Source organism: Mixophyes fleayi, chromosome 4, assembly GCF_038048845.1.
Source record: "Mixophyes fleayi isolate aMixFle1 chromosome 4, aMixFle1.hap1, whole genome shotgun sequence".
In the NCBI taxonomy this organism is placed as follows: Eukaryota; Metazoa; Chordata; class Amphibia; order Anura; family Limnodynastidae; genus Mixophyes; species Mixophyes fleayi.
In genome coordinates, this window is record NC_134405.1 from 79,714,084 (window position 1) to 79,736,211 (window position 22,128).

The 22,128-nt window shown below is 40.9% G+C and overlaps 1 protein-coding gene across 1 annotated transcript in view; it reads left to right on the forward strand.

Annotated features, from left to right (window-relative positions):
- ITGA11 (integrin subunit alpha 11) overlaps window positions 1-22,128 on the forward strand; it is an 86,622-nt gene that overhangs the window by 43,805 nt on the left and 20,689 nt on the right. Inside the window, exons 9-18 of the mRNA XM_075207565.1 lie at window positions 927-1,095; window positions 3,582-3,652; window positions 7,044-7,188; window positions 10,898-11,046; window positions 11,416-11,556; window positions 12,381-12,584; window positions 13,249-13,379; window positions 14,417-14,583; window positions 16,735-16,880; window positions 17,745-17,855. Of these exons, the coding sequence (XP_075063666.1) occupies window positions 927-1,095; window positions 3,582-3,652; window positions 7,044-7,188; window positions 10,898-11,046; window positions 11,416-11,556; window positions 12,381-12,584; window positions 13,249-13,379; window positions 14,417-14,583; window positions 16,735-16,880; window positions 17,745-17,855 (1,434 nt within the window). The remainder of the gene's footprint in view (window positions 1-926; window positions 1,096-3,581; window positions 3,653-7,043; window positions 7,189-10,897; window positions 11,047-11,415; window positions 11,557-12,380; window positions 12,585-13,248; window positions 13,380-14,416; window positions 14,584-16,734; window positions 16,881-17,744; window positions 17,856-22,128) is intronic.

Sequence of the window (22,128 nt, forward strand, 5' to 3'; positions counted from 1 at the left end):
AGACATAGAAATGTGTGCCCATCCAGACCATCCATTGTAGGTACAACAGCCTTCATAGGCATAGAAGCCAATTTGGCGGATGAAAATTAAACAATATGTGTATTACAAAATACACCACTGCTTTTGCCATTGCACCAAAACATTTTAAACAGGGCCTGACTAAGGGTTCAGGCCGCTCTAGGCTAATATGCTCATATCGCCCCCTGGCCTTCCACACCAGGCTAATACGTCGTAGGCAAAAATGAACGTGTAATTAATTTAAAATCTAGCTTCCTTCGTCCCAACCCACCAATGTATATGTTTACGTAACTCTGCTCCACTAGTCTTTTTAAAGGGTCACAGCAATCTTTGTTACACTTTGTTTTTACTAAAGTCAGAACTGCATAGCAGAACAAGCGCTACTCAGGCTAAAGATGTGACGGGGGAGGGGGCTGTCACATCTGAACCTGTCGTCATCCTTGTCTCTACTAATTGTTTATCCTCAAGCCATCGCCCAAGGAAAACTCATTGCCTTCAGTCTTTACCATGGGAATATGTCAATATTAAAACCTTGATATATTTTTCTGTCATGTTTCCTTTTCATTTTGGAGAACAATTATTCTCTTATGTTTTAAAATTAATTTCAGTTTATAACTCTCCCCGTCATGATTTTGCACCCCAAGAAAATGTTTTGCCCCACCCAAAGCCTGGTGCCCTAGGCTGCAGTCCAGTCAGCCTATTGGATAATCAGTCCCTGATCTTAAGTGATTCATAATATGTTTCCAAAAAGGGTTACAGAGTTAACCAACTGTGTACAAATCAGACTAGTCTGGATATTGTATGGGGAATTTGATTTCAAAGGATCTGGTTAAGACTATTACAGAGAATTAAAACTGAGCACAAGTCCAGAGAGGAAAATCTGACACCATAATCTGCTTTTCCCTCAGGTTCTGGGATATTATAATAGACGAGGGATTAATCCTGAAGCTTTCCTAAATGAGATCAAATTCATTGCCAGTGACCCTGATGACAAGCACTTCTTCAATGTGACAGATGAGGCTGCTCTAAAGGACATTGTGGATGCGCTCGGAGAAAGGATTTTCAGTCTAGAAGGAGGTATGCTTCATCCTGCAATGCTGACAACATTATATGTTAGTAGCAGTGCTTTTGTTGTAAGAAAAAAGGTGCCGGAACTCACATCACGTAGTCAATCACTGTACACACACCCACACACATCAGTTGTGTAACGAAACATAACGGTCACTGCCCGTAGTGAGCACACAGCGGGCGACCACACAACCAATCACATGCTGAGCAGCGCCACAAGCCGAGCAGTGACATCACAACCAGTGCGGACGAAGTACACATGCATCGGATTCGACACACAAGCAGCCCGCATGCACCGTTATAATGATTTTGCGCTGACCTGCTACACTCAACGGGGTGATTCAAGTCCACGTGGACCAAACATCAAATGTTCAAATGTTACTTTTAAAACTTAGAAAATCTGTCGAAAAAAGATGACGGAACTCGGCGAGTTTTATGACAACAAAAGCACTGGTTAGTAGGTTGTTTGTTTCATTTCATTGTTATATTATTTATTTGCATCACACTTCCAAGAACATGCAACACACAATGAAGAAGGGGAAGGTTTCAGAAGTGGAAAGTGAGGGATAGGAGCAGGCTGGGCTGGTACCATAAGTGGGCTAATTTGGGCTGGGTCACCTGTATTTTTTCCCGCTTTAAAATAGGCTGCTGAGCCAAGTCTTGCCCCACGGTCTAACATTTGTCAGTCCCCCCCCCCTCCCTGGTGAGGGAGGGCCTGCAGGGTAGGAAGTCTCAGGACTTCTGAGACCTCCTACTTACTGCAGAGAAGGGATTTAAGAGTATTCTATGGGATTATTTCTAAAAAAAAAATCCCTATATGTGACGTCGCTGTGCATCACTAAACTAGAGCTTCGCACGTGTGTCATTTTTGCTGAGTACAATATAGGAGTATGAGTATGTCTGATTTCCTACCATATTGATTAGGAGTTTGAGTGTGTCTGATTTCCTACCATATTGATTAGGAGTTTGAGTGTGTCTGATTTTCTACAATGTGAATTAGGAGTATGAGTGTGTCTGATTTTCTACCATATGGATTAGGAGTATGAGTGTGTTTGATTTTCTACCATATGGATTAGGAGTATGAGTGTGTCTGATTTTCTACCATATTGATTAGGAGTATGAGTGTGTCTGATTTTCTAGCATATGGATTAAGAGTGTGAGTGTGTCTGATTTTCTAGCATACGGATTAAGAGTATGAGTGTGTCTGATTTTCTACCATATTGATTAGGAGTATGAGTGTGTCTGATTTTCTACCATATTGATTAGGAGTATGAGTGTGTCTGATTTTCTACCATATTGATTAGGAGTATGAGTGTGTCTGATTTTCTAGCATATGGATTAAGAGTATGAGTGTGTCTGATTTTCTAGCATACGGATTAAGAGTATGAGTGTGTCTGATTTTCTACCATATTGATTAGGAGTATGAGTGAGTCTGATTTTCTACAATGTGAATTAGGAGTATGAGTGTGTCTGATTTTCTACCAAATGGATTAGGAGTATGAGTGTGTCTGATTTTCTACCAAATGGATTAGGAGTATGAGTGTGTCTGATTTTCTACCATATGGATTAGGAGTATGAGTGTGTCTGATTTTCTACCATATTGATTAGGAGTATGAGTGAGTCTGATTTTCTACAATGTGAATTAGGAGTATGAGTGTGTCTGATTTTCTAGCATACGGATTAAGAGTATGAGTGTGTCTGATTTTCTAGCATACGGATTAAGAGTATGAGTGTGTCTGATTTTCTACCAACATGCATAAACAAGATGTTGTTTAGAGGATGACATTTTTTAAATGAGATAAAGGTGAGGACATTTGCAGGGACTCGCCTTTCTTTTCAGAAGGGTGGGCAGCCTTAATCCTCCTGCAGAAGTCCTTGATTTTCACACCACATCTTAAGTGCTTGTGGTTGGTCTCGTCCTGAACTTCTAATGGGACATTTGGCATTTTGCACCTTACTGCTGCACGTCTGCAGGAAAAGTGCCTTTCTTGGTGTATGTTACATATTGTAATAAGAACCTTCAAACACACAAGAGCCCCATGTTATGAAGACATTCTTAATATCCCCTCACTCATGATTAAATAAGCCTAAAACAAGCAATATTTTAGGAGAAAAACATAAAAGTGTAAGGTAATAAAGAGGGTGTTCGTAAAGTTTTAGTAGCTCCCAGGACACACCCGTAAATCCGCCTGAAGAAAAAGTGAAATATCACTTCAAAGTGAGGCGCAGATTGATAATCTGAGGACAGATACTGTGACAGTGAAGTGGGCGTGTACACAGCTATACGCTAAGTGGACAAACAGTCTTATTCAGTGTGTGAATGACACATGATGTACTGTATTTATACTTACGTTGCTAATCGGAAAACCCAGAGCCATAACACTTTGGTAACATTGCCTATCACACCGCAAATTGAATGGTTATGCAGCCTTCTTTCAGGTACTTTGGCAGATAGTGGTCATTCACTCAAATTTTGTTTTTCATTTTAATCTCAGGAACCAATAAGAATGAGACATCATTTGGGCTTGAAATGTCGCAGGCAGGGTTCTCCTCACATGTGGTGGAGGTGAGTACAGAACATACAAGACCACGGTGTTTCCCTGTACTTCTACTAATAAGTATCTCAAGTAATCATGTCTTGTACTTGACACAGGTGTAATGGCAGCATGGTGCTGCAGTGGTTAGCACTGTTACCTCACAGCGCTGGGGTAATGGGTTAGAGTCCAGCTAAGGCCCTACCTGTGTAGAATTTGCATGTTTTCTCCGTATTTCGTGTTTTTTCTCCACAAGCGAACAAGCTGATAGGTAAAATGGCTGCTGACAAACATGGACCCTAGTGTGTGATAGGGAATTTACACTGTAAATCCACTGTAAGCTCCACTAACGTGCATGATTTAACATTCTGTGTGCAGCGCTGCCTAATATGATTGGTGCTACATAAATAATAATGAGGGAGCAGGGCTTACAGAAGTATTGAAAATGTTTATTTTTTATCCCATCTAGGAAGGCTCTATATTAGTTACTGGAGCTGATGACAGGGGGAACACAGTTACCAATACTCTATTATTGAACAACAAACACTGCCTCTAATACAGTCTACAACAGATTTACACCCTCAGACTTACTGTTCTTTATTTCCTTCCCCTTTAGTATCTGTGCCTAAACAGTTATTTGTTACTTTTCTCCTTTTTTCTCTTCTTTCCTTCTTTTATTTTTTTTATTCTCTTTTCTCCTCATGTACTTTAATATTCTTTCGCTGTGTCAGTCATCACCTGCCTTACACCTCAACAGACTTTCTGGCTATGGCTTAAAGATGCTTATTACACACCAATATTTGACACGCCCGTTTTATTAACGTTACAGGTTACAATCAGAATGCTGCTGTCCCAGTAGATGACTGAATGGATGGTCCTGGAAACCATCACTAGGTCCATCACAGGGACGGATCTAGACTTTTCTTTTAGTATGGGCCAGTTTACAGAGTTACACCATCTCTATTGGTGTAAAAACAGACCCCAGATCTGTAGAGGGGACCCAATTAAATTACTTACCCTCCTGCGGTCCCTCACTGTCTCTCGGTGCTCAGTACAGGCCATGTGACGGGATCCTGCACTCTGATTGGTGGATAGTTCCCGCCATTTACCAATCAGAGTGTGGAGGCCTCCTACTACTCTGATTGGTGATTGGCCAAATGGAGGTCCTTGGCCGCCAGGTAAGGTAACGTAGTGTGGCTGCGGCTGCAGTCAGCCAGACTCCTAGAAAAAGCCGGACTCCCACCCTGACCCTGGCCTCTGGATCTGTCTCTTGCCTTTCGTACACTTAAAATTCTAATTATCTGGAGATAATTCTAACAAAAAGGAGAGTATGCACAAAAATGTAAAATTGAGGCATATAGAGGAAATTGAGTTCAGGGACTGCAAATAGGAGGCTGAAACCCATATTCAGGCCCTAATTGGTTGCTTAATGCTATGTGAAATTAAATACTATCCTCTATTGTTACTGACAGGCACAAATGTGACTATAATTTACTGATGGCTGGCAACCACGGACAAGTGAAGTCGGTAGTTCCTGGTGAATTGATAGGTTGATTGTTGCTACAGGCCACAAAATAGCAGTTTTCACTGGTCCTTATTTACGACATGCAAAATACACGGATTAAGTGTTCTCTATTTCTACAGCAAAGTTTTACCTTGTTCTAGTTTCCTGTGGTCTGAAAAACAAGCTACACTATAAATTATATGTTTTTCTCTGATGCAATGCAGAGGCTATCCTTTCCACTCGTAGGAAGATAAAAATTGCTCTTAAACATTTTCCATGTTTACACAAAGCTCATTTACCCATTACACATTCTTGACCACACTTTTCTCTGCTAGTCTGGCTTTGGGGTAATAAACATTGGTGATTGTTCAGCAGGGGCTTATCATAGCAGTAACTGAGCTTTCTTTATGAGCAGTTTTTCATGAATAATCTTTTCCTACAGTAAATATTGAGAGTTTTTCTTTCAAATTTCAGCTTTCACGTGCAGTGGAAAAGGACAGCAACAAATCGTTGCTTAATAGCAGTAAATTTGCTATGTGGGCCAGGTAGTTGGCAGATACCATTGATTCCAATACAGCTGCATTTTCCACTACCTTTTTATCTGCTGGACTAAATTGCTGTCAGCAGCAACTGTCACTATAGGAAAATCACTGGTGTGCCATCCAAAAACACTTAATCTATATGGGAACAAATTTGTAGCAATTTTGATTTGCTAGTGTAACACTAACCTTACGTACTCATGGCCATATGTACAGCTGTATCTGTGGGGGCATCAAAAGCAGCACCACTCCTGCCATGGAAATGATGCCACCCCTTTGAGTGCTGTGCCCTCACCTCCGATGTTTCCTACCTTAGCAGAGGTTTGGATGGTATCCTCTGCTCCTCAGTGGAAGTATGGCACTTGGCTGTGACATCATAGCCAAGCGCCACTCTCTCAGCCCATCCCTGACATTGAGGTAAGAAGCTGTCATCTGCTGCTCCTCCATAACAGCAGATGGCGGTCCGTGTGTGTGTTGGGGACACACATAGGCACTTAAACACTGGATGAGTATGCCGCTCATTCAGTGTTTTAAGGAACCCCTCCATCCCCAACCATTGGAAAATTAGGCAAACACTTAGGTTCGCCAGCACCACCCTGGTGAACATAGCACGTCATCCTAAGTTCACTGGTAGGTGAATCCATCATAAATGCAACATAGAATAGGGAGGCATTATGAGATTCACATAACACCAGCCTGACCGATTATGCAGCATTATCTGCCCAGTATGCATCTAGCATTTAAAGTTAGTTCTGTGCCCTTATAGTAAACTATTGATCACTACTCTGCATTCACATGCAATGTAGCCAGGAGCATAAACAAGGAAACACATTATATTCAATTAGTATGTTCTAAGGCTTATATATTATGTTCAATTAAGGTAAGCAGAAAAATTTCATTTATATCAATTCTGACAAAGACGGTTATTTTCCACACCTCTCCTGCATAGGGACAGGTGAAATCCCAAAGAGGCTGCATGTACAGACAGGGTTATATTCCCACTAGTGCTTTCATACAGCACACAGATACACAGGTGCACCACATGGGTGTAATTAGTTCCTCTACTGATTAATTAGTGCTTGTGAGGAGAATAAAAGACTGTTTGTTTGGGCTGGGTGACCGCAGCCAGTTAGATGGCTGGTGACTAGAAAGAAGATGTATGTCTAGACAGAGACAGGGTCACAGGGATTTTGAATGGCTACAGGTGTCATTATATGGTGAGCAAACAAACCTCTGTCCTTACCCATCCTGACAATAAAAGTGGACACTTGATTCAGCCATCCTGGTGTGAAGTGTCGTGTAAATACCAACCTCAACACACAATTTATACCAGTTGTTGTTCTCTATGATATCATAACTAATTGATGTCTCCTCCGCTAGGACGGGATATTGCTTGGTGCTGTTGGAGCATATGACTGGAATGGAGCCGTTCTGAAAGAAACAGGCAGTGGAAAGGTTATCCCACGGAGAGAGTCCTACCTGAAAGAGTTTCCTGACGAGCTTAAGAACCACGGAGCTTACCTTGGTAATGGCAATCGTTCAGAGGAAAGTTTGCTTAGAGGGAATATCTATAAGTGAAAGGATGTGGTAGATATTACAATATAGTGGTCACTGGCATGTAATGATGGAACTTTCATACACAATATGACCTTGTTTTCCTAACTTGAGTTTAAAACTACTGTAGTATTTTTCATTGAACAGACGCTTCCATTTGACTGTCATAATACTGGCGTGATCCCACTTTGGTTGAGATAAGAAGTTTGGACCCTTTAACATGGTAGACCTGGTTTATGATTTGCACCTAGAAATGTGCTTCTCCACAGAGGTTCAATTGGAAGGCACAAAGCGTGTCCCATTAAAATTATAGAACGAAACCTGATCTCCACCAGCTCAGCACTAGAGCAAAAATCAAGTCCTTTGCAAAGTGCAAATGGCTGTGTGTCCTCCTCAACGCAAGGAACGCACCTGAAAATGTGCCCTCTCCAACCCCTTATCACATATCAATGATCTCAGTCTGCAGAACGATTGTCTTGTATTTGCTCTGTCCTACAAAACTAGGCACTCTGATGTGTCTCCAATGTACTCTGCAAGGAACACCCTCAGACTAACTTATTCCATTATTATCCACTCAGATACTCCCATCGCCCTGGTGCAAACTTCTGCTATTCCCCAAACACCACTATTGTGCTGCAGAAACCTATGTGCTTTGGTGGGAACCTAGACGCGTTATTATAGCGAGTCAAAACTTGGCAGCACCTGGAGAAACCTGTCTGCTTATACAATTTTAAACCAAGTAGACTTATAATATTAAATTAAATCAATCTTGGCAGGCAATCATTACACATAATAGAGTTTACAAACTTAAATCCCTCATAGCGATTTCCACTAATACAGAAAATGAATCTTTCATTTTCCCCTGCCAGATCATGTCTCTTCTTAATACCATTATTGGCCCATAACATTTTTTCCAACTTTTCCATTGATGTATTAACTGCTCCCTATAGCTTCTCTAATATGTAGTCTATATATTAACTCAGATTGACTTTCCCATCTGCTGTAAATAATGACAATATACAGGATTGCTTAAACTATGTACCAGCCCCTTAAATATATTATTTACAACTATAATAAGTGGATTAAGAGTAAGGGCATCATTCTTTGATACTTTATGATTAATACATAACTTGTATTCACAATACGGAATCATAGGCATCTTACGGGTTAATGCCCAGTTCTGAATTTTGATCTATGTCTTGGAACATGGCATGGAAAATTGTGATGAGAAAATAAGTGTTTTATATCCGCAATGTCCAGCATGGATCTTATTGCTTTGGGTCCTGTGGAAAAGAGCCCTGGCCCATTGCCCAGAGTCGCTTACCACACCACAGACCCAGCGAATGCTGCAGGGGGAATGTGTGATTGCTGAGTGCTGCTCTCCTGCATTGGGGATTGTCTTACCTCTATACTTCAAGCATGTACAATAATGTTATGAAAGGCAGTAAGCCAACAGTATGGAGCCAAGACATGCATAGAAATCCTAAGCCGGCTCCTGCATCCCATCCCAAAGATTCCTCACCTTTCAGTATTAACCCTTTTGGGCATTAGTGGTTTCAACTCGGCTGTTTATCAGGACCACGGTTAGCGACTGTAAAGAAACACAACCTAAGAGACTGAAACATCACCATGTCTGTGGTATAAACAGCCTCGCTCACACACACTCTGTATCCTACTCACTGATTCTGCCAGTATTCACTTGTCATATTAATGTGCCAGGCTTATATCTTGTTGCTGCATCAGCAATCTGTATTATGTGTATGTGTATTATATTGTTATGTGTATTATATTCGGTCACAGAAGCATTAACATGTGGAGGCTCATTTAATGGCACAAATGCGCTTCAAAAAATTTCTTGCAATGCAAAACCTCACTGGCGTAAATCTCCTATCCCTAAAGATTTTCTCACATATAGTGCTAACTATCACTCCTTTCTAAATGCCCTGGATACTGCCAAACAAACATGCTTCCAATCTCTCATCTCTTCTCAGACCTCTAAGTCCAAACACCTTTTTAATACATTTAAATCTCTTTTCTACCATTCCTCCGCAAACCCTCCGACTACTCTCAGTATCCAAGATCTTGCTTCCTACTTCAAGGACAAGGTTCATTAGATCCGACATAAAATGTTATCCTTTTTCTGGACAAACAGCCAGCTCCATTCCTTCACTTCACCCTCTAGCATTATCTATTCATTTGATCCCACAAACGAAGATGAAGTATCTACTAACTTCTGATCTTCCTACTCCACTAACTGTCCTCTTGATCCTACACCCTCACAAATCAGTCAGTCCCTGTCTCCTGTGCTCATGCTAAACTTAACTAAACTCTGTAATCTATTCCTCTCTCTTTCTCTCACTATTCAAGCAGGCAGTGATCTCTCCTATCCTGAAAAAAAACTAAATTCTGACCCAAACTCTCATATTACTGCCGGAAGTGACGTCCCGGTCATCATGACGATGGCCGGGACACAGAGGGGAGCGAGTTGCGGCCGTGCCCGGAGCCGCTGCGGCTCGTAACACGTTTTTGGGATTTCAGTATCATCTCTATGCAGATGAAACTGAATATACCTATCCTCTCCAGATCTCTGGCCATCTGTGTTGGCCTGGATTACTGATGCCTTTCAGCCAATTCATCTTGGATGTCCTCTCGCCAACTCGTACTCAAAAAGGTAATAATATTCCCACCAGCCAACAGAAGTTTCCTACTTGATACTTCAATTTTTGTTGACAACATGACAATAGATCCTACCCTCAAACTTGTTGCCTTGGTGTGATCCTTGAATCAGAACTATTCATTGTTCACTAAATCCAATCTATATCTAAATCCTTTTACAAACATCTAAAAAACATTTCCAGAATGCGCACATATCTCAGTCCAGACACTGCAAAAACTTTAACTCATGCACTCATCATCTTGCACATTGACTATTGCCATGTTGACACATAGATTATTTTCCACACTCATCAGCTGCTCCCATTCCCAGTTACAGGACTTTTTTTGGCTGCACCCACTTTGTGGAATTTCCTCCTTCACACCACAAGACTGCCCTCTAGTCTTCAAACCTTCAAGCGTTCTCTGAAACCCCACCTCTTCAGGCTAGCTTATTAAATTTGTCAACCATTGTCTTATCCTCCCTTATTTACCCTAGTACCGCCCTCTACACAGTTCACAGAAGACTTGCATGTGTCCTTTCTATACTCAGTCAACCCTCTGACCCCCTGACCAACATTGTGTCACTGTGTGACTGGATCATATAGCCCACTAAGCACTTTATATCCTTGCTATCTGGCTGAACCAATATGCAATTTGTATCACTTAACATCATGTATCAAACCTCTATTATTCTATAGATTGTAAGTTTGCGAGCAGGGCCCTCTTACCTCTCTGTCTGTAATATCCAGTCTCCTTTTATTACTGTGTGTTTCCAAATTGTAAAGTGCTGTGGAATATGCTGGCACAGAATATTAATAATAATAAGTCCCCTTCTCTTTATTCTCAGCAATTTTATACAATAATATTTAGGAATCTGTTAAGCAGTAATATTTTGTCACTGTAGACATTTGATGCTGTACTGTTATACTAGGGATTACTAGAGTACAGTATAGTTTTTCATGCAGTTTGTGATTTATCCACTACACATTCTCAGCCCTCACCGTTCTCTCTCTGTCTCTGTGCAGGTTACACCGTCACCTCTGTGATGACCCCACAGCGAGTAAGACTGTATGTGGCAGGAGCTCCTCGGTTCAACCATACGGGGAAAGTGATCATCTTCAGCATGCAGGGGATGGACAACCTCATCATCCACCAGTCTCTTCGAGGGCAGCAGGTAATCACATGCCATTGCAGTGGATATGCAGTGGCCAGTTATATGACTTTGGGATGCATTAGTGCTGTATTTACTATGGGTATGCATTTGGTGTGTAAAGTATGTACTGGCTATGCTACAGCATGTAGGAAAATTACGACGGGGGATATTTATGATAATTGGTTCAAAAGCAAATTGTGCTGTTGCCCATGGCAACTAATCGGATTCTCTTTGTCATTTCTCTACTGCAGTTTAGAAAATGAAATCAAACTTCTAATTGGTTGCTATTGGCAACACCACCTGTTTCCTTTGCAGCCCATTGCATAAGTGTGCTCCAATGTGAGCAGACTGTTGTCATTATGTGACATGACTTTCTTTCCTCACTGTTAGATCGGATCATATTTCGGCAGTGAAATTGACTCTGTAGATGTGGATGGTGATGGGGTGACAGATGTTTTATTGGTTGGAGCTCCAATGTTCTTCAGTGATGTCAGGGAGCGTGGCCGGGTCTCTGTGTATGTCATGAGAGAAGTAAGTAATCATGCTCACCAGTGCTGACTATATATAGGTTGCCTTATATAAAGAGCTGCTAATCACAGTGTCTGAGTCGTCCTGTCTGCATCTTTTGACATTTGAACGTTCTAATGGTAGATGTTTCTGTATAAGTACATATTGTTATTTTCACTATTATGGTCTAGCAAACTAGCAGCTTATTACAGGCTCATTGTGCCTTATATCAAAGGTAAGAAAACTAGCAATTAAAATTTATGGACTCAAAAAAGATTATGTGCTTGATTATGAGTTAGGAACAAAGCAAAGAAAAGGAGCAACTTTGCACCTGGATAAACCATGTTACAATGCAAGGGGTACAAATGTACTTATTTTTTTACATGCAAGGAAATTACTGGCTGTTTTTTCATGTAGCACACAAATACTTCATAGATTTATTTTTACACTGAACTTTAAGTTAATCTATGACATGCCCTATCCCAACTATAAATTTGTCCCTACATTTTAAATTTACCTCCCCCTCTAATGCAACATGGTTTTGCCCAGGTGCAAAGTTACTCCTTTTAATTACTTTGCTCCTAACTCAAAATCAGGCTCTATATCGTGAAGTAAAACCAAGATGAACATTATAAGCATACAATAATTATATATAAAGGGTGTGTTATACCTAAAGGGTAATGTATAAATGAAATCCATATAATATAGCATATATATATACAATGAACCCACAGTGTGTGTTATAAATGCATCCTTGCGTGTAAAGGACAATATATCTTCCTTATATGCAAAAATCCCAGTTCCCAGTAGAATTGAGAGAGAAACCTTAATATATGTTGTTGTTACAGAAGCGGTTTGTTCCAGATGGGGTGCTCCAAGACTGGGACAGCTCACAGAACTCACGCTTTGGATATTCCATAGCGGCTGTGCCAGATCTTAATCAGGACTCTTTCAATGACGTGGTGATTGGAGCTCCCCTAGAAGACGGCCACAAAGGTGCAATCTATATCTTCCATGGGTTTAAAAAGAACATTTTGAAAATGTACAAACAGGTAAGAACCAAAGCTATAATAGGACTCATAACAGAATTATGATTTATCGCAGCTTCAAAGGGAGTTTCCCGTATCAGGCAACTTTAATTTATTGGTTTTATCATAACTTCCTGCAACTTTTACTGAATTTATTGCTGTGTTTTCATCATGGGGTTACTTCTGTGTTTCTCATCAAGGTTTTCATATCTACCAGGCAGACTTTGCTATGAATATTGCCTTAGCTACAGCCTACCACACAGCACAATGTTCTGTACATTGAATACAGTTGTATCCACAGAGTAGTTTTCTGTCCTATCCAAGGACAAAGACAAACTGTGCTTTGATTTTGTTAAAGATATGGAGAAAACCACACAAGGAAGTCAGAAATATGAAGCAAGTTGTAATACACTAAAGAAAGATGAAACTATGCATTTAGTAAAAGTTGTAATACACTAAAGACATCACAATGTAGAGAATCTCTTCTAACAATTAGATTTGTGCCATAGGGTGTTAATGCTAACAGAACCCTGATATCTCTAGATTGATAGAGCTGCAATCACTCCCGTCTCCTTATTATGCTGTAATTGTGCTATTTCAAAGACATGTTTTGTGTGCTTGGGATGGAGATGTCTCTTACTATGTGCATTAGGATGTTGACCTTAGTTCTTGATTTTCTCCCTTTCAGCGTATTGCTGCCACTGACCTATCTCCCCAACTGGTGTATTTTGGCTGCAGTATTCATGGGGAGATGGATATGAATGAGGACGGACTGGTGGACCTGGCAGTGGGATCCATGGGAAATGCTGTTGTACTTTGGTGTGTGGATGATACTGTACAGAATAGATACAACTGTGCTAACCTTACTTCTGCTTAATGCAATAACTATGCTGTAAACATAAACCGCTCTAAAGCATGTATCCACCTTTTGCTGTAAAATTAATAATTAGAATCCCCACCCTTCCTGCACTTTTAGAGTCTCTGAATAAATCAAGCTCCCACAATAAAGGTCCATATTCAGGGTTGGCCTTGACAGTTACTTACTAGCGCTTTGGGCTGCTTACGTTCACAGTACCAGTACCAATTATTATTATGGAAGCAGGAGGTGTGGCTGACAAAGCGTACTTTTTAAGGTGGACCCTCTTTTGTGGGGGCCCCATCAGCGCAGAGGAAGTAGGTACCATAAGATTCTTAAGTTCTGTACAGAACCCCATGATGAAATGTATCACCTAAATCTAGAACTACTGCTAAACTTACCCATCACTCAGCACATCACTGCAGCCAGTCAGCAGCTGTAAAACAGAGCCTGTCCTAACCAGGGCCGGTGCTAGGGTCCACGGCGCCCTAGGCATTTTTTAAAAAAACGGCGCCCTTCTCCCTCCTCTCCTTACCATGTCTCACCACCGCCGCCTCTCTGCTCCGTCTCCTCCCCTCCACTCACTGACACTAGTAAGTGGAGGGGAGGAGACGGAGCAGAGAGGCGGCGGTGGTGACAAAATAGCCTCTTCCCCCCCCGTCCCCGTGCATCTGAATGCTGTGCGGCGGCCGTGACAGGTATGGTCAGCGGTCGCTGCACAGTTTTAAAGTTATTTACTATTCTATGGCGCCCTCCAGAGCCCGGCGCCCTAGGCAAGTGCCTAACCTTGCCTAATGGGAGCGCCGGGCCTGGTCCTAACACCATAGCACCATGGTCATACTGCTGTATAGTCAACCTGGTATACAATCTCATACTGACCTCAAAGTTTCCTGCAATTGTCAGTTATGCTCACACTGCTTTCTTCTGTATTTGTGTCCCCTAATATATGTAATATTATGGAGCTGACAACCACTTGATGCTTCTGTGCTCTCCTTGGCAGGACCCGCAGCATTGTACAGATTAACGCCACCATCAGGTTTGAGCCACCAAAGATCAACATCTTCAGTAAAGAGTGCCGGAGGAACGGACGAGAAGCCACTTGTATGGCAGCATTCATCTGCTTCTCCCCCATGTTTAAAGCACCCCAATTCCAGGGGCAGAGTGTGGGTCAGTGTACATGTTTTTTTAATTCATCCCTAATTCATATTAGCATGATTTTCAAATGATAGTTATGTTTTCTGGTGGGGCGCTAAGAATATATTTATGTTTAAATAGTGGGTTTCATCCTCCTCTCCCTGCTCACTATTAGGGCATTTGATGGACAGTCACAATTAAAGTTTTATTGCTTTACTGGAACAATATTGTTGCACTCTGTAAACATTAACCCTTTATCCCTTTAAGAGTAGCTGCTAAGTAATGGTCTGTGGCCGCGATCTGCATTTTGCCATATGAGCCCGGTTTAATACATATTCTGTATGGAAAGTTCAAGACAGAGATCTGACCACAACTTGCACTTGACTACACATATGTACAACATGGTGTGATTTTGTAACAATTTTCCAGGAAATAATAAATTACTTAATCAGGTATATAAGAACTCCAATAACATAATGCAATCAAAATGAATTACTCAAGATGCAATCAACAGATTTGTGCTTAAAATATTACAGAACAGGTAACATCCACATTTCCCAGATTGTTTCCCCAGCTATATAAGTATAAATAGAAAAATAAATCAAGGGATGTAACCGATACAAATGGTAGAAACACCCAGGATACACAGTAGAAACGCACTGGTTTTGCACACAGTGGAGGCTGAGTGATGAGTCCAGCACACATGAAGGTACACACCTACTCTACGCTCTCATGAGACACCTCCACAATCTAAACTTCACCTAGTTGTGCAGAGAGGTGGGAAAATCGGACTGTGCAAAAGTGTAAACGTCACATCACATCACAAGGGCAACCTCCCATTACTTTAACACCACCCCTTTTATTAAATAGATTTTCAGTTTTTCTCCTATAATACTGCTCAGTTTAGCTTAATTTATGGGAGAGGAAGATGCATCAGGACTGTCTAATTTACACCTGTCACTTTTGTGTGTTTTTACATTGGGAAAATTTATCTGCTCGATCATAGAACAACTAGATGGCATAAAATGCATTCAATGTATAGGATGAGACCTGGGGGTAAATGTATGAACATGCGGGTTCTTCAACACTCGCGTGTTCAGCGTGTTCGGCGATTAAATTTCAAGCGGCGCTGCATTGTAAAGGGAAACTTCCCTTTACAATGCAGCGCCGCTTGAAATTTAATCGCCGAACACGCGGGTGTTGAAGAACCCGCATGTTTATACATTTACCCCCTGATCTCCAACAGACCAGAGCTGGTGAAAACAACCTAATAACCACCCTTACTGCACTTTCTGCTTGTGCATCTCGATTTGCACAATTGAGGTAGGCTTACGAGATGCACAGCACAACCATCATCATCATCACCATTTATTTATATAGCACCACTGGTTTCGTAGCGCTGTACAGAGAACTCATTCACATCAGTCCCTGCCTCATTGGAGCTTACAGTCTAAATTCCCTAACACACACACATAGACAGACAGAGGTGAGAGAGGCTAGGGTCAATTTTGATAGCACCCAATTAACCTACCAGTATGTTTTGGAGGAAACCAGAGCACCCAGAGGAAACCCACGCAAACACAGGGAGAACATACAAACTCCTCACAGATAAGGCCATGGTTGGGAATTGAACTCATGACCCTAGTGCTGTGAGGCAGAAGTGCTAACCACTTAGCCACCATGCTGCCCACAACCAAAGAGGGATTTCATCAAATTCAATTGCTAATTAGTTGATATGGATTTCTGGACATTTGTACTAAATATACCACTTAGACTCCAATGTAACAGTGCCCCCAGAGGCCACAGTATAAAATGTTTTGTTGACTTTAGCGAGCAATAACTTTTATCAGTATCAGTGTTTTATTTAGTAAGAGCAATTCAATAAAATACGTAGCTAGGGGTGATATAGGTGATAGCGTCACTTTATAAGTGGATATGTAGAAAATAACAGTCTGCTTTAGAATAGGAAATCCCTATACACCTTAGACAATGGAATACTTTTTATTAATCATGTACACAATATTCTGTGTTGAGCTTTACCTATGATAGATGATGTGTTATTACTACACTATATTATATGATAAAGAGATGTCACAACACTCAGGAACTACAGAAATATCTCATCTTCATGTTGATATGATTGATAATATCCTGGAGGTCACCTATGTCTGTATGTGTTTTCAGCCATTAAATACAACGTGACGATTGATGAGCGGAGATATACCCCCCGCGCTGTTATTGATGACATTGGAGGAGACAAGCACTTCATTAAGACCATCCGAGCCACAAGTGGGCACAGCCAGTGCCAACAGCTCAATTTCCACGTGTTGGTGGGTGTGAAACTGGGGATTTGAGGATTTACTGCAGCACTTTGTCACCTTTATTTAATTGAGTCAAACTCTTCCTGGGGGAACAGATTAGTGATACTCTTATAGATGAGATTAATAACCATTCCCCATTACACTTTCTCTGCACTAGTACGATTCTTATAGGTCCTTCCTGTTCAATCTGACGCCATGCACCCAGCAGGTCATGGTCTGTAAATATCTATATCTGTCGTTATAGAATAGGATAGAACAGACCACTGAGGTTTATTTATGAACATTATTTAAAGGTACAAATCTGCGGTAAAACTATAGCAAGGAAGGAACAAATAACTTTTATCTATCTAGTGCACATTAAAAAAATCAAAACAAATTTATGTTAAGAAATGTTCAGTCTTTAAAGATTGAAAGAGTTATGATTACAGATGCTCGAAAATTTTGGACTGCTTCAAAATTTGTTTGAATTTCCCCAGTTTGAGGACAGTCACAGTTGAAACAACATACCTGTAGATGGTAGGGCATGAAGCAAAACAAAAAAAAAGCCCAGGGGGTAAATGTATCAAGCTGAGAGTTTTCCAGCGGGTTTGAAAAGTGGAGATGTTGCCTATAGCAACCAATCAGATTCTAGCTATCATTTTGTAGAATGTACTAAATAAATGATAGCTAGAATCTGATTGGTTTTTCAAACCTGCAGGAAAGCTCTCAGCTTGATACATTTACCCCCAGATCTGGGTTTCAAGTTATGAGTCAGACAAGACAGGGAAAGGCTGATTCTACCCAAACCAGATTGAATGGGATCACTGACTAGGGGGGATATCAAGTATGAAAAGCTACTTTGTGTTATTTTTATATGTACCCTTTCCTCTGCAGGATACAGCAGACTATGTAAAGCCGATCACCTTCTCCTTGGAGTATGAGCTGGCATTTCCAGAGCAAGGGCCTCTACTGGAGGAGGGATGGCCTACATCTCTCAAGGCGTCGGTATGTTTGGAATAAGACAGGGAATAAAGTTAATAGGGATATGTACACTGTAATAAATGCTCAATAATACATGCATGCGTAAGTTATAGTGATCATTAACTCTGCAAAATCTGGAAGTTTATTATAATTGTGGAAATGTTTAAATCTACCTGAATTACTTATTATTTTAATAAACTTATTTGTTGCTTTTCCTGCCCAGATGCACAACCCAAACCAAAACAACCAATCAGTCACTTGCTTTCATTGTCTAAATTGCACTGGACAAAATAAAGCTGATTAGTGATTGGTTATTTGATGCAATTTTAATAAATACTAGTCAATATTATCTTCATAGTATTTAATCGGGAGACAATTGCCTGTGAGTATGTTCTCTGCCGCCTCTAGGCTTCAGGACTGTACTTATACTACATCCAGACCCAATACATTGAAACTTTAATTTCCTACTTTGTGAATCAGGGTTATCACTTTGACACACTATAAAGTCATTTTTTATGCCTTCCAAAATTCTGTACTGATTTTCCCACTGATTTTGTAACTGTAACTGCAAGAAATGAATATTTAGTATCTGTTTAATCCACTAACTGGAAAATCAGTGTGAAGAAAGGAGCTGACTAATGTATAACTGTGAAATGCGTTGTGTCTCTTTCATTGTCAGGATTTGGTTGCATTTCAGGCTGCAGTGTTCTATAGCACCATATACTTCTATAGATATTCTAACAAAGAAATGTTTGAAGCTTTGGCCACATTTGAACGTCATAACTATAATACATAGGTTTGTATTGATAGTTCTTGGTAAAGCAAAAGACTATTCTACCCTCCGCTACACATATACTGCTCACATGAGAACAACAAAACCGCTTTATGCACATTACTTATATTATGAGCAGACTATTCCAACACAACCCCCAGATGCTGAAACTGATTATTTTCTTTCCTTACAAATTCAACTTTCTGTCATTTATGTAAATATTACCAATTCTGGCAAATGTCACTGTTTCCAATCCTTGAGGGAAGGGGGTCAGTGACTGTACCAAAAACTGAAGCTGAGGGCAATGAGTCAGCAGTAGTGGCGCTTATTGAGAGCAACAATCAGTTAACAAGGAACAGGATCAGCAGAACATTCCCCCCTGCTTTACACATGTAACCCCCTGTCACTGTGTGTAGTGTGGTGTGCAATGGGTACACAGTGCACCTCCTTCTCTAGCCCTGGCTAGCTGATGGGCATGGGTGTAAATGATCAGGGGGTCCCTGCACATACAGGTGTTTCTTTGTAGTTAGTAGGACACAAGTAATGTCACTTTGTAATGCAGTGTAATAGAAGTCACAATAATTTGGGCGCCAGACCATCTCTATGATAAACTGAACTCTTTATTTACACTCCTCTTCCTCCAGCACGATAATCATAATGGTTGCAGCAATAAAGAAAAATATATACATCTCCTCACTCTCTCCAGCACAGTTCTTAATGAGCAATACGAATATGGTTGCAAATATATCTCATTACTCCTCCTGCACAGTTCTTAATGTTATCCAGATGTTATATAACATAAATCACATGTCTTGCAGATCACCCTCCTCTGCAGGGGCACTCACATGGATGCTAACAGGCAGGCAGCTTCTCCTCCATGCAGCTCTAACACACTCTGTGTACCTCTCAACTGCAGCTCACTCACCCCTCCTCTGTGGGGATGATGTCTCCTGTCGGCTCTGACACTTCACTCTGTGTACTCCCAGCCTCAGACAATACAGCTACCATGCCTCTTGTAGCAACCCTCACTCCAGGGTCTCTTCAATGCGACGTGTCCCCCTCTCTCTTGGGTTCTCTATAATGACATGGAGTTCTCCCCCTCATCCAGGGCACACATTCCTTGCCCTGACACAGTCACCATGCTCAGACTTCCAGGCAATGCTGGGGGATCCTGGAGCTTCCACCCCACTCTCCCAGGTCCCCAGCTACATCTCTCCACTCCTTAGTGATGGGTAGTTCACGAATGATTAGTTCAAATGAACTAATCTTCAAAGTGAACTAAATCATTTAGTTCACAGCTCTGACAAAGATTAGTTCACCAGGAACTAAAACAAGTGGGTGGAGTTAGAGATAAAGCAGAGCAGCCCCAGCAGCCTCACTCACTGTCTCATTCACACTGGCTCTTTTGTTTCTATTCAGCTCTCATTTAATACTCATGAGTCAGTACCTCTAAACTACCAAAGGTGGCACTGCTGTGCTCAGACATTGTGTGAGACTCTGGAGCTGATCACTGAGCTATGAGTCATTCTCCTCACTCAGGAGTTCAATAGTTCATCTAGTTCATTTCACTCTTCGAATCTTTCCACTCTTCGAATCTTTCAACTCTTTCCACTCTTCGAATCTTTCCACTCTTGAAATCTTTCCACTCTCCGAATCTTTTCAATCATTTAGATCATTTAGCTCATGAGTCACAGGATACATTCCCTTCCCTGTCAGCTCAAGACACATTGCACTGCTGAGTGCTGCATGCTATATACTGTAGTTCTGTTTACTGCACCATATATACAGGGGAGATGTATTAAACCTTCAAGAGAGATAAAGTGGAAGCGTTGCCCATAGCAACTAATCATTTTCTGTCATTTTATAGACTGCTAGATAAATGACAGAAGCTGATTAGTCATAATTGGCAACATTATGTTGGTTACGTCTGGGAGTTCCTGGAGCTGGGTATTGGTGTAGGGGGTGGGGCTTCATGAATTGCGTCATTTTGGCCCCGCCCCCAGTGACGTGATGCCTATTTGGGGTCTTTTTACAGCTGTAAAAATTCCCCCCTAAGGTTTGATACATCCCCCCTATATCCTGATTGCACTGATCTCAATTTTAAAAGCAAAAAAGTGACACTTTATAATACTCTGAATTTTGGTCTTTTTCATTTGCATATTATGGAAATAAAAAATAATAATGAAAATGTAATTAACTTTGCAGAGCTCAACATGTCACTACTAGTTTTTGTATAAGTGATTGCCCTTTTTAAAATATTAAAAATGATCTGACATATTAAACTTATCTGATCATTTTAACAGGACTATAACTCATCTAATGAGATGTAGTATATATGCCTACAGTATGTGTAATAGACTAGGGGCTAGATTTACTAAGCTGCGGGTTTGAAAAAGTGGGGATGTTGCCTATTGCAACCAATCAGATTCTAGCTTTCATTTATTTAGTACCTTCTACAAAATGATAGCTAGAATCCCCACTTTTTCAAACCCGCCGCTTAGTAAATCTAGCCCTAGGTCTATGTCTCCAATCACTTCTCTCAGCAGTGTTCCAGAGCCAGTGATCTAACTGAACTAACTGAGCTAAATGAACTAAATGAACTACTGAGTCAAATGAGTGAAAAGAGCGAAATTAACTACTGAGTGAAATGAACTAATCTTTTGAACTAGTCTTTTGTGTGAACTAGATCAGAATGAACTAATCTTCAAAATGAACAAGATTTCCCATCACTACCACTCCTGTCTCGCCCTATCTCTTTTCCCCCCTTTCTGACAGCCCCTCCTTCCTCTCACTTAGTCTCACAGGCTGGGCTGGGTTATCACCATGGTAACCAGTTTATGTAACTTTTCATAAACTTCTAGCTTACCCTCTAGGTGACCCCTTTCTGTATTCACTGAGGTGCAGGCTTAACTAAAACGCCACTAGGGGGGCGTTACACACAAATAAAACCTAATATTAATTTTATTAGTAAAATACATCCAAATTAGATACACATTTTGCATTAGCACGCATGTGCACTCTGCTCTGTGGTGACAGATGGTACTTGTAAGAAGATGAAAACAGTATCATTGGTCCTTATGGAGAGCGCCTTGACTATATACATGACACTTATATTAAATACTGTACATACATGATAGTCCTGCATGTTAGACTGACCCGCAGTTATACCGCCGTCTCATGCAGGGTCCGGCGTCAATCACCCTGGTGCATGAAGTATTCTCTGAATGCTAACTTGCATTGCGATTTTAAATCATTCATTGGAACAAGTCCTTGGGGTTTAATCATACTTTAGACCAGAGCTCGGCATCCTTTTCTCGCCCTTGGCACACCTAAGCTCTGCACAGAATTCCGTGGCACACCAAAAGCAAAAATATACAAAAAAAAACAGGACTTACAAAGTGCATACAGAGACAGGTTACATGGCTGCACATTAAGAGAGCAGTGTAGCAAAATGTGCCTGTATGTTAGCAAGTATTATGTTGAAACACTCCTTAATGCTCCAGCATCCAGCAGGCTCGGCATGAT